The sequence below is a fragment of the Talpa occidentalis genome, unplaced genomic scaffold (assembly GCF_014898055.3).
Source record: "Talpa occidentalis isolate TD23 unplaced genomic scaffold, MPIMG_talOcc4v2.1 talOcc4.15, whole genome shotgun sequence".
NCBI lineage: Eukaryota > Metazoa > Chordata > Mammalia > Eulipotyphla > Talpidae > Talpa > Talpa occidentalis.
In genome coordinates, this window is record NW_023601543.1 from 29,824,041 (window position 1) to 29,837,838 (window position 13,798).

General features: G+C 34.3%; 1 protein-coding gene across 3 annotated transcripts in view; it reads right to left on the bottom strand.

Moving 5' to 3' along the window:
- Nucleotides 1-2,061: 2,061 nt before the first annotated feature.
- Nucleotides 2,062-13,798, bottom strand: part of NRK (Nik related kinase) — a 140,123-nt gene continuing 128,386 nt past the window's right edge. For 2 of the 3 annotated variants that reach the window (XM_037512148.2, XM_054695624.1), the window contains 3 exons: nucleotides 10,641-10,800; nucleotides 6,854-6,993; nucleotides 2,062-5,184 (listed from right to left, as the gene is read on the bottom strand). In XM_037512148.2, coding sequence (XP_037368045.1) covers nucleotides 5,089-5,184; nucleotides 6,854-6,993; nucleotides 10,641-10,800 — 396 coding nt within the window. In that variant the 3' untranslated portion in view covers nucleotides 2,062-5,088. The remainder of the gene's footprint in view (nucleotides 5,185-6,853; nucleotides 6,994-10,640; nucleotides 10,801-13,798) is intronic. The other variant, XM_054695625.1, reaches the window with a different exon arrangement.

Below are 13,798 nucleotides of genomic sequence, written 5' to 3' on the forward strand. Positions count from 1 at the left end.
TGGGTTAAGCGCAGCACTCTGAAGCTGTCTGCAGCCTCTGCAGCATGGGTTCAATTCTCGGCTGGCCAGGGAAATTCCCACATGGTGTGGCAAACCTCACTTGCCTTGCCGCTGCTCCCCTCAGCAGTGTCTTCAGTCCATCTGCCTGTTCTGCTTCCCGCTCTGTCTCTAGTGAATTCTCTCACCTTCCCACTCCTCTGGCCTGTACCCCAGCTCTTGTGTAAATAAAAATAAATCTTAAAAAAAAGTGTATAGACAAGCTTTGATGACCCTTTACTCCATCACAGGATAATCATCAAATAATCTTGTGAAATAGAAGGATCACATTCAAATTAAATGTTTATACCAAAGAGTCGGCTGAATGGCTTGTGTTTATATTATTCAGCAATCTCTGTCATTACTCATAATCCTTGGGTAATTACTATAGGGGCATAGTGGTCCCTTATGTGTTGCTTTTAAATGTAAAAAAATAAAAATACACTTAATTTTATTTTGATCTGTCCTTTGTTTCATTTCAGGTTTGTAGGGTAAAATAATTTGAAATTACCCCAAAATTTCATTCCTCTTTTGGTCACCAGGACATGGATGGTGCTTTGAAGGAACAACAAATGGATCTGTGAATTTTCAGTTTTATCAGTAAACCACTAATAAGGTCAACCTAAACAAAAAGGCCCACTCCTCTCTTTTAGCTCATGGTTTTCTTGTGTCTTTGCTGTACGCTAAGCACTAAATGAAGCACTTAGATACATGGAATGGCAAAGCTGTAAGAGTTAATCCTGTACCTGATTTTTTATTTATCTACAAAGGCTAATGAAGTTTCTGAAAATATAAATCCATACAAAATCAATTTTGTTCCCTCATTTTTTTTTTTAAATCAGCTGTGGTGGTGAACAACATAAAATGTGACACGTAACAATGTTTTCTGAAACATTTCTGGCCTTTAATTCATTAGCTGCTACCATTCAATTTTTGAAATTAAACAGCCACACTGAATGGTTTTACTGTTTTTAGGAACCTGAGTAACCTAAGTGAGAAGTAAAAGCCCTATAAATAAAGTGCTAGTAGATTAGAAATCACAGGTTGGAAAAAGGTTCAGTAAATAGACTTGCAGTGTTGGAGTCTGTAAACCTGTCTCTCCCTTTAAGAGTCAGAAAGCTATTAATTGATATTTTGTACTCATGGCCTATCCTGTTTCCATGCATCCGTGTAGAGTCCTGAAGGCAATGAATGCCCTCCCTCAGTCTTGGGATATCACCCTGCCCATTCTAAAATCAATCTGTGATATCTTTGTTCCTTGGCTCATAACACTGTCACTTAAAGTACTTGAAGTTCTTGGGCCCTCTACATCAAGTGAAATGAGTTAATTTGATGGTAATAGTTTGAATATAGTCTCCAAAAGCCTGGACAAGATTATTATATTCAAGTCACCCAACTCCTGAATGCTTAGCCACACTTGACAAACTAGGAGCACACCCAGCTGACCCTAACAGCTGACCCTGAGGAACTTCTCTCTGGAATGTTCCAAGACAATAGGGATATTCATGGTTCTATGCCTTGGTTGTGTCTGTGACCTGCTGAGAGAAGTGCTATTTCTCTTCTGTCCCCAATTGAAGGGCTCAAGCTTCCTTGATAAATTGCTCTGCCTACTCCATCTTCCATCATCAGCCTGGCTAAACCCTTTCTTGAGTGCTAGGAAACTACATCTCATCACTCCTTTCTCTAGATAACGTGCCTCCTTTTCACTGGACCTCAGTGTGGGGTGGGATGGGAAGGAAGTCAGCATTAAACCTTGCTTGGGTTTTTCCCATACCATGTGAGTCTGTGCATCTGTGAAAAATCCCACACATTTAGAAGAAAATTAATCAGCTTCTCATTCCACCAGTGTACCCAGAAAAATTTTAGCCAGATTAATATACCCATTATTGACCAGAATTCTTAAAGGAACAACTTGCAAACACTTTAATACCTTCCAGCCAATGCATTATTACATACTTTAAAGAAATTGAATGTGTCCTAATACTGAGGCATTAGACAAGTCTATTTCAAATGATGACACAAACCAATAATTTTAAAAATTTTTATTTTCAGAGGTTGACCAATGGTTCATTGCAGAATTTTTGATGAAACAATTAGTCTCAAAGATTATTTCAGTATTTTTAAAAGAGAAATCATGGATTAAATACAAATTGATTTAAATAGGCACATTTCTCTAAAAGAATTTAAGAGTACTTAAAAGATCCCATTGAAAGCATGTGGCATTATTCCTAGCTTTATGGATACTGTCTCAATTAAATGAGCCTTGGCAGAAAATATTCAGTGATTAATTTATCTAGAAACTGGTAGCAGAGAAACTATTAAAATTTATGCATTCTATTGCTATGTGTGCATCTGTGATTTCTGCTTTGCTAATTTTACTATCTTAATGATTATCCTTTCTTACTATTTTCTCCGAAGGATCTTACCTTACTTCAGCAGACTTAATCACTCAGAGCTTTTCTTATTAGCCCTTTGCATGCATTGTTTTCTAGTTTCCAGATAATTTCAGTACCAACTTTTATTCTGGACAAGGCCTTGGTGAGAACATTAAAGTACACTAGAATAAAACTGTATGCTGTCCCAATGTGACTCACAACCTGCTAGAACTTCTGTGCTTCAAATCACAGGAAAAGAGAAACTGACTTGTCAGGAGGCCCCATCCACACTTCTGTAATGGACTAGGGCTTCCAGGTGCTTCTGCTACAAGGTAAGGTGTAGATAGAATTTCTTCTATTACCAGACATTGACTATGAAATTTAATTGTCCCTTCACTTTCTTGTTTCAGCTGGCAAAGTATATAAAAATTCCAGCTGAAATTACATCTGAATTGTAAATTCACTACTTACAAACCATTTTAAAGAGTTTTAGTCCTTTCTATTTGACTACCCCAAAATTTCAATCTCCCTTCTTAATTTGTGCTCAGCTTACTTTCTTTGATAACACCTTACACTCTTTAAAGCTCAGTTACACATTTGTAATTTCCTTTGCTTGGTCACTTTGGGACATCTCTGTAGATTCAGTTCACCACTATCTACGTTTACTAGAATGACAGCCACGGAACACAATGGGAGTTGATTTCCTAAAATAGTTTACCATCTTACTGTCTTAAAAATATGATTTTTAGATAAAGCTTATTTTTGAACCTTAAGTTTGAGTAAATACTATGAAGAAAAAAAAATGAACTCTTAAAAGACTTGATTCTACATGCTACTTAAATGAGAAAATTTTCTGAAATTCAAATATAGCAAGCTCCATTTGCTCAGCGATGAGGTACTTGCACAAAGTTCCCCATGGCCTTTTTGGTGTACAAATTTATAATAATGAAGACTACTTCTAAGGAAATAATTTGACATAAAAGTTTGTCTTCTCTTTAAACTACTGTATTTAACAAGTCATTCGAGCTGTAAATACTCAAGGATAAGCCAGTTTTAGGATCACATTATTGTGTCACAGTAACAGAAATGTGAATCACATTCATTATTTCATTCATGAATTCAGGTTCTCCTAAATTCTCAATATTAAGCTACTGTACTCTTGATATAAGTTGTTAGGAAAATCCAGATCATCATTCCTGGCACTAAGGTGCCAAGACATAATGTGATACATGAAATCACACACAGTCAGCTGCTTTTGTATTTTGGTTAACCAGGTAGTTTGAAAATTATTATCCCACTAGCATTGCCTTCAAATTTTAGAAGCAGAACTAGAGGAATTATATTGAGGTATACTTTGTGGTAGTTCTGTTGCTTCTCTACTGCCCCAGAACTAACCATGGCATTGAGGATGGATATGCAGAAATTATGCTTTTCACCAGGTAACAGTTACCATAGGTGACCAAACACCTCCTATCTCAGGCGTCTACGATAACATATTAGGGAGATGGACTAACATTTTTCACTACTTTAAATTTGTAGACTTCTGTATTTGATGAATGTAGTATATTTCTCAAAATCTTTTCATTTTTTAAAAATCTGTAACTGTGAGTCCTATAACCTGTAACATGTGGACTTTTCACTTCTAGATTAATTTCTGACTTTACAGAAATAAAAACATGGAAAAACACAAGTATTAGCAGCCAAGGTTTTTGTGGTTGCATTTCTGTTGTTTTTGTTTAAGAATAGGAGGGAAGTTTTTAATTGGTGGAATCTAGGAGTGGAAAAACAGTTCATGCTGTCTGATGGTCACACTGTCAAACAGGTAAGAATTTTGATAAGTCAACCAATGTGTCCTGGGGGCAGATTTTGACGCCTACTTTAAAGTATTTTTTAAAATCCTAACCCTACAGTACATGTATAGGAGTTCAGTCCTGTATTCAGGCTTGCAAGTGTATTATTTGGTGGTTTATAAAAACAGCTATTGCACATCTTTGGGAGTTCTGAGGAAAATCAAGCATCAGAGGCTTTCTTCATTTCTTCATATCGGGAGAAAACCAGCTTAACATGGGAGTGAAAAGAATACAACTGGTCTCTAGCTGTGGCTTAACTGTCATGGACAGTGAGGAAATGGGTGGCCTTTAGTTTTTTTCCAAGCAGGCAGGTTGTTCAACCTTAGTCTGGTTTATAGCATAGTGCTCATTATTTTGATTTCGTAATCTAACCTTTGGTTTGTTATAGGACTTTGCAAATTCGCACGTGGTTTGTTGCTAATTTTATTTTTTTCTAAAAAAAATCTCATTCAGGGCCAATTCTTTTGAAAGTTGCTTGGAATATAACTCATTACAGGTTTTTTTCACCTCCATGTTGTAAAATCTGGATAGAGACACTTTTCAAACTGTCCAGAGTAATGTTTGAATTGAATTCACAGTAACAAAAGTTACAAAGATTGTGCAAAAGACATTGTACACCACTGGAGTACATAGAGCTTGCTATAGTTAATTTTATATATAAAGCTGCATTTCTCATTAAAACTATTCTGTGCTACATTAAAAGTTAAGTATCTGATGTAATTTTCCCCTAACAATAAAACTGAATACTCATTTAATCTCAGAAATTTTAAGATGCAAATTGCATATTTATGATGTTTGTAAATGTGATCGTAAATCATTGAAACCTTTTAAACACCATAATTGCTTTGGAGCTCTTCAAGTTTTCCAAGGGTCATGTAATAAACGCGGCTGTGGCGATTACGCAGGGTAGAGGTAAAGAACAGCTTTAAAAAAGAGAGAAAGAGACACAGTCAGTAAATATTTAATACATTGAAACCTGGAATTTGATAGATACACATATAATTTTAATTTGTCTATCAGCAAATCCAAACATTAAGCTATACTGTTATTTGAAACAGGATTTCCTCAAAGAATATGAATTTAAATTGACATGAACTCTAAATTATATATTAAAAATAACCTTTCACCATACTTATAATTGTAATTCCTATGGCTTAAATAAAAATAGGTTTTTCTAGGTAGCATTCGTAAGCTAATGTTCCTGATTGGTTTTGGTTAACAACGCATTTCCTTTTTAGAAACATAACCTAATTTCACCCAAGCTGGCTTTCTTTTTTCTTTTAACATAAGAAAACAACTTATTTAGATGCTGTTCACTAATTGTTACCAGTGTTTAAGTGGACACAGAAATTTTCTACTTAGTACTTTTCCTATCTCAGTGACAATGACTGACATGAATAGATTGATACTATGAGTTAAACTCATTGGCTCAGAGAAGAACATAACATGTAAATATGATAAATGGCAAAAACAAAGTTAGGTCAGAACATGAATATAAACAGCAAACAGAGAGCTCATCCTTGTTAGGACTCAAGCTTCCAACATCCACAATGGTTATATTTAGGAGGGCCAGTGACAATGATGGTGATGTTAATGCTTGCTGTCCTTGACTAAACATATTTCATGTGCCAGGCAATGTGTGAGATACCTACTCTCCATACATTACCACTAATTTTCACAATTGTATCCAAAACAGTTATTAAACTTCCAATTTGGAGTTGAAGGAACTAAGGCTCAGAAAGATTAATCAAACTTCCAGTTAGGTGGCAGAGCCAGGAATTCACCCTTGCCCAGCTGAGCTCAAAATCAGTTCTTGCCATTCTATTCCTTACCATTGCAAACCAGTGCCTTTCTTTGATCATAGTGCCTTACCCTGGTTATTTAATATCAATTAAATCATCTGCAATCTCTTCCAAACATGAATGTTTCCTAGTTCTAAAAGGATTCACTTCTTCACACTGTTAGTTCTCATATAATGTAAGGACTATAATGATTTTATATAATTTCTTCCATCTCAACTGCCTGCATTGATTGTTAAAATTGATCACATTATACAAATAACTGTCAAGTAGATTTTATTCTTATTCCCTGTAAAATGGACATAATAATACCAATTTATGAAGATGAAATGCAATAGCTTTTAAAGTATCTAGCACAATTTTTACCACATAATTAGATGTTTAGCAAGCATAAGTACTTTTTCTTTCTTCCGTTACTGGATTATGATGAAAACTATAAAAGTCAGATTTTTTCAAGCATTACATTTCAACATATCATATTAATATGAACATGAACATAATTTTGCTGCAAAGACAATAATGGATTTTTGCATCAAACAAAATAATGGCTAAGCTTTGTTAGGACATAATTAGGATTTTCACTTTTTTTGAAGATGCCTTCTCTTTGAAATCAAATTTCATCATTTTCCAAATCATTGTTTCTACGGAAAAATGCAAAATTGCTTTTATCAACAGTATGTCAATTTGCAAAATACAGCCTAAATGTATTTATGGCCAGATGGAAGAGGACAAAATTTACAAAGTTAATTTTCATTGTTTGCTTTATTTTTGTGCTGGGGAATGTAAGCTATACCTTATCACCTCGGGTACACAGAAATCTCAGCTTCTTGATTGCTCTGCGCTTCAGTTCACTTTCCAGAAGCCTTGACTGCAAAGAGCGAACTTCAATGGCCTTCTGGCCCCATCCTGTGGTTCTCTGTGTACACTCATAAGCTACAATAAAAATTAAAAAATCAGAAAAACACAAAATCTATCAGTGATGAGAAATGATAACCACAGTTAACATTCGATTATTAAGAGGCTCATTATTACAGTTCAGGTAATATATCTTTTTTTCCTCCTTCTGTAGTCAGTCATTTGGCTGTCATGCTGTTCAGCAACGGCTTTCAAACCAGCTGTTATCATCACCATGACCAAAGCTGAATTATGAGGTCTTAATTAATTGCTGCATCCATAGTCTACAAAACCATAGAAAAATCTAAGGGTTAATTCTAGCCTGATTCTAGAAAGTCAAATCTACCTTCCGCCTTTTTATGTAGTCTGTATGAGGTACAGCATTCCATAGGTTTTGCATTTGTGCGCAAGTGACATAATAGAAACCTAACTCTTCAAAATTAACACTTAAAAAATGACTTGCTCAAATAATGACTCTAGCAATCCTAATGCAATTCAATGCATTACAATGTTATTAACAGGACTAAAACTATTTTGATACTGTTAAGGCTCTCTATTGCTCAGGAAATTTTTATTAAGATTTTAAGTTCGGACCTGTTTTATATTACCTGGTGGCAATAAAGATTATGACAATTGCCTTAAAGCAGAAAATCTAATTATATAAACACTCAAACAGTGACCTGAGGCAGAGAGATATTTTCTGACACATGGAGCAGTATTATTAAATGTTTCACTTTCAAGATTTTAGTCTTTGTATTTTATGGGGAAGCAAATTTCTTTTTTTTTTTTTAATATTTATTTATTTATACAAGCACTAGGGTACAGGCCAGAGGCGCGGGAGGGTGAGAGAATCCACCAGAGACAGAGCGGGGAGCAGAACAGGCAGAAGGACCACCGAAATACACTGCTGAGGGGAGCAGCGGGTGAGCCAGGAGAGGTCTGCCGCGCCACGTGGGAATCTCCCTGGCCAGCCAGGAATTGAACTGGTGCTGTGGAAGCTGCGGACAGCTTCACAGTGCTGCACTCCAACCCCCTGCGCCACCCAGGAGGCCCCAATTTCTATAAATAAAAAAATCTTAACACCTAAAATAATGTCAAGATTTTGAGTGAAACTATAATAAGACTACAAAACATCAAAACAAGGCATCTTTGTGTATTAATATGACTAAAATCAGAATTCAATTCAATTGACTTTTCATGTTCTTTTAGCATAAAGACAGTAAACTCTGCATTGATATATAATATAGCTTAAAATTTTTCCTTATTTTCTCAAAGATTCTAGGATGACTTAGTTTACATCAAAATTTATCTTACATAGTGTATACATGAATGCATATGTGTGTATGTCTATATAAAACATGCACAAAAGGACTAATGAAGGAATAATTAAACTTATACAAATGATCTTTCAGTCATCTTGAATTTCTCAACTAAAACTTCCCAAACATTATTTCTGCTTCCTTTTACATTACAAATCAAAATATTTATGTGTATGAACTTAATGTCAAAATAGTAATGAAAACACTATCATATTTTACTCAAATGGCTCTGCTGGATGGAAACTTTGCGATTAAAATCACTCTAGATTTGAGGGAAGTAAGGGGAATCTGCGGCCCAAGTGATGGAAGCAATAGATCTAGTTTGTCTGCATTTGTATTTTTTCACCTATGTAAATTGCTTTTTTGTCAACAACCACACAGAGCAAAAATTTCTAAGCTTAATGAATGGGTTACATTCTGAGTCCAAGTATATAGTTCATATGGCATCACAGAATTTTTGCTTTAATTTTGAAACACATTAATCTTCCACCTAAACTAGCTACTACACTGGCTTGCTTATGATATGAAATCTAATGATTTTGACTGGGAATATTTAGCAATACTTGCTCTGATTGTTATGGCTCTATATATTTTTTTGATGACAGCAATGATATTATTTAAAACATTTATTGTATCTCAAGGAACTATAATATTAATTGGAGAAATATGGATGTAGGTTAATTTTAAATAGCAAAGCAGTTGTAAAAAAAAAAGAGTAATTAATTTCCCTAATATCAATGTTATACTGTAGTCTTTAGTATATTTTCAAAGTATCCTTAACACAAAACAAAACATCATGTTCTTATGATGATATAAATCACTTTACATATAGAAATATCTTTTCAAATTTTAGTAAATTGAAATAGCTTTTTGTTTTAAGTCAGAATTTGTCCTGCCTAAGGACAAAATCTGCACCAGATCATTTTTAAAAAGTTCCCTTTGATTGCTTGTGATTGTTGAACAGCATAAATATAGGGGTTTGTTCAGCTTACCATTTGAATTTCCTTATTGCCATTTCAGATTAACATATTGATCACACAGGTACTGCAGTTAGAACAAGATTCACTATTTTCAGTTTCTTTCATCTCAGATCTGTCAATTATATTGTAAGCATTTACCTTTTGTCTCTTAAAATAGTTTTAAACCCTCTGATTCTTACCTGTTTGAAGACATTGGACGTTTTCAGGACAATCCTTAACACTATGTATGCAAAAAAGAAAGAATTCTGCAGATGCAATGCACAGTGCCATCATCCCATAATGAAAAGTGTCCATTAAAAAGCAATTATTTCAAACTTGTCCTTAGAGCCACACGAGGATCACATTTATCTATTTTATGGGGATTTCAGAAGCTACTGATTTGTCTATTGACAAACTATGTTTTCTTTGACTCTGTCTCTTCCCCTTGCTTCCCTGACCCCCTCACTCTTTTTCTCTCTCCCTTCCCTTTTTTCTCCTTCGTTTGAGTCTTTACATATCTATCTATCTATCTATCTATCTATCTATCTATCTATCTATAAAAAAATCATCCTTCATTTTTGTACAATGTATGATTTCCTGTGTTTGTTTCATTAAACACCTCTTCCTTTCAGGAATATTTATCTTCCTTCAACTCATTCCACTCTAATAATTTTTACTGTTTATATGCATTCTGTTCTCTATCTAGAATTACCTTTGTAGCTATCAAGACTCAGAGACACACACAACAGTCTCAAGTTATTCAGGTTTCCCAAATCAGTAGTCTTGCATTGGTCAGGAAGAAAAATGTCCTGGCCTGATGAAGACGAAAGGGTAGGTTTCTTTATGTTGCATTTGGGTTGTACTTAATAGGCATTCCAGTCAGCCATATCTATGTCTTCTGCAAATGAAGGATGATGAAATCTTAGAACTAATATGTCAGATATTTAGTTTGCATCTGATCCTTCTACAGGAATATTACTCATTAAATAGAACACTATTGAATGCATGAAATAGAAATACTTTGCTTTTTTTATGACTATTTGGCAGCCCCCTAAGATAAAGGTAAACCCCAGAAATCCATGTGATGGAATGAAGAATTTTCAACATCTCTGTAAAATCTGCAAAGCAAATGGAGTTAAAACAAAAAGTATAGATTATTGTGAAATGAATTCCTTTCCTGTTTTAATTGCATAATTACTGCAAATGAACAACTGAGACAGTCAAAATCAGTCTTTTTGTGGTAGTTTTGTGGATTATTTAAGCAGAGGACAAACACACATGCATACCTTGCTGCAGGAATAAATATGCAGGATCCCAAATTAACCCTATATATTTTGAGAAAATGAAATACTTTAAGAGACAGAGGCTTATCTAGGATCATCTGAGAGAGGGAAAATTTTATACATACCCACTGAAGATGGTATGTCTTTCCAAACTTCGAGAATCTTCTTGAAGAGTTGTTCATTTGCTTCCAAAGAAAGGGCTTCAGCGTTGAAGGTGAGCATCATGCCAATTCCCAGGGAATCAGGTAAAATGATGATATTCTGTGGTATAATGATTTCCAGGGGCTGGAATTATGTTTCATAAAGATTTATAGGTCCAACATTTTACCACTACTACTTTAAGTGAGGCAGATTGGCTAATCAATAAAGACCAAAAGGGGGTTCAAAGTACAGGCAGGAAAAGAAACTTGTAATTTATATTAAACACTATGCTATCCAATTCTTGAAAAGAGCCTTCCCTATGTCATAAAGTCATCGCTGTATAATATTTTCCCTTATATTATGGAGAAAACCTTGTTTGAAAGAAGAGATATATTTCCAACACAGAGAAAGTCATTGAAATTTCACAAAGTATTATGTTTAGTGCCATAAAAATATATTACTTGTTAGAGTTGGATTTCAGATTCACTTCAGCAAATACTTTGGAAAGGAGGGTGTGAACCATGTAACAAATACACAATTGTTGGTAATCAGCCAATTCATTCATATCCAGAATAGAAAATTAACTTAAAAACAGCCTGAATTTCAAATGTTTACAAAGGCCAGCTATGTGATATTCTCTGATGCCTGAAATACAACAGTCATCAGTCATGCTCTTTTCACAAGAAATGAAGGATTTCTTATCCAAAATATGTAACCTTAATATAGACAAATTCAGAGACATATTAGGTGACATAATATGATTCACTAAGAAATATCCCAGAAAATCTAAATTTGATGATGCATAAAACAATGTGACAGAAACTCACTTGAACTGCATTGTCACATTAACAGTATTTCCCAGAGAAATGAGCAATTATCCATCTCTCCAAATTAGCAAGTTACAGAAATAAGGTCAGAAACTATACTTGCCAAACCCAGCGGACTCTGGCCAAGTGCATGAGGCCATGTCTCAGCAACAACAATCCTTAAAACTAAAATGGGAATCCAGAGGCGAAAAGCAATTTTAATGCGTTCCCTGGGCACTCGCATCAGCAATTAAATCAGAAAAGAGATGAAGGAAAAGAGAAAAAGAGGTTGCAGGAAAGAAGGCTGTCTCAATAAAATCTGTGTAGAATAAAACTGGACTGCTATAAATCCAGAAAGCCTCAGAGGTAATCCTCTTGCTTCTCAGATGATTCCTGAAGTAACCAGCTATTCTTTAGCACACAGGGCTGCCTTGTAGCATCACGGCTTTTGTAATCTAGCACTCCTGGAAAAGTATTATTTTTAGTATTCTGTTTCAGAAGACACTTTCCCCTCCCTTATATTGGAACTCTTCCTCTTTTAATGGGTCAAGATACTAGGACATTTAGCAAAAAATACTATTTTTAAATATATTTAAGGTATCCTAATTAGGTCAGAATATGATTTTTCCCCCTAAACACTCATCTTCTCTCATTCTTGTTTTTACAATAACTAACTGATTGCTTCAAAAAGAAAAAAAATTATCCTTGGTTGGCAGTCAAATGGAACATAGGGTTAAATCTTCTTAAACGACTTTTCAAATAAGCATAAACTTGGACCAATTCTGCAATGTTCAATATTGCAACAGCTTCAAAATATGGGCTATCTGACATGACATAAAAATAAGATTCAGAAAGCTATGGAAGATACTTCAGTTGAAGAGTACTATAATATTTATATGAAAAATAGCCTGAACTCATATCTATCTAAGTGGTTTTGGTTGGGTTTGGCTTAGTAATTTCTACATTACAAAGAGGATGATTTTTATGTAATCATAGGTGATAGCCACGTGATCAGCCAATTAGATCGTTAACATGACCAAAATGATTTTTTAATGTATCCACTAGTGATCTAAAAATTATTATATGAAAATTTTTGGTGTACAAAATATTATATTACCACAGTGATTTAAAAGTACAAAAATATTTCTCTCTAGACTTTTCTATAATGCTAAACTGCTAAAATTTTAATTGTTGATAAACTGAGAAAATAAAAAAAGATGAGGCAGAGAAAAATTATTTCAGTTCTTCTTTTAAATACAGTTTTCAACCCCAAAGACTTCACTAAAAACTTTTAGAAACAATAAATCAGTAAAGTGGCAGGTTGCAAAATCTGTTCTACTCCTATATGCAAATAATGAACTACAAGAGAAAGATATCACAAAAACATTCCCATTTATAGTAGCATCAAAGGTATTAAATACCTAGGAATAAACTTAACAAGGAAGTGAAAATTTTTTCAATAAAAGCTGTAAGACGTTCTTAAAAGAAATAGAAGACACAAAGATGGACAGATATACCATGCTCATAGACTGGAAGAATTAATATCGTTTAAATGTCTGTCTTACCCAAGGAAATATATAGATTCAATGTAATTCCTATCAAAGGCTCAAAGGAATTCTTCAAAGAAATAGAACAAACATCATTGAAATTTATATGGAACCACAACAGAAACTGAATAGTCAAAGCAACCTTGGCAAAAAGGAGGAGTAAGAGTAGTATTGTATGCTTAGACTACAAACTACACTACAAGGCCATATAGATTAAAAAAAAAAAAAAACAAACAGTATGGTATTAGAATAAAAATAGACACACAGACCAATGAAACAGAATTCAGAGCCCAGAAATACGCCGACATTTATAGGGACAATCAACAGTATACATTGGAGAAAGGAAAGTCTTCATGAACAAATGGTGCAGGAAAAATTGGACAGCTATATAGAGAAGAATGAAGCTGGACCACTCTCTCACACCAGACACAAAAACTAACTCAAAATAGATGAAAGGCTTGTATGTAAGGCCAGAAACTAAATACAATGAAGAAAATATAGGCAAAACATTCCACGACATTGGTTTCAGGGATTTCTTTGGGAACTCAATTTCAACAGCAAAGAAAACAAAAGTAAAAATAAATGAATGGGACTGCGTAAGCTAAAAACCTCCCATATAGTAAAAGAAACTTTCATTAAAATAAAAAGACAACCTATTGGATAGGAGGAAATATTTGCACATCATACATCTGACAAGTGGCATTATCTAATATCTACAAAGAGTTCACACAACTCAATAAAGAGAGAAAGAACCCAATCAGAAAATGGGCTTAAGGGCTAAAGAGATAC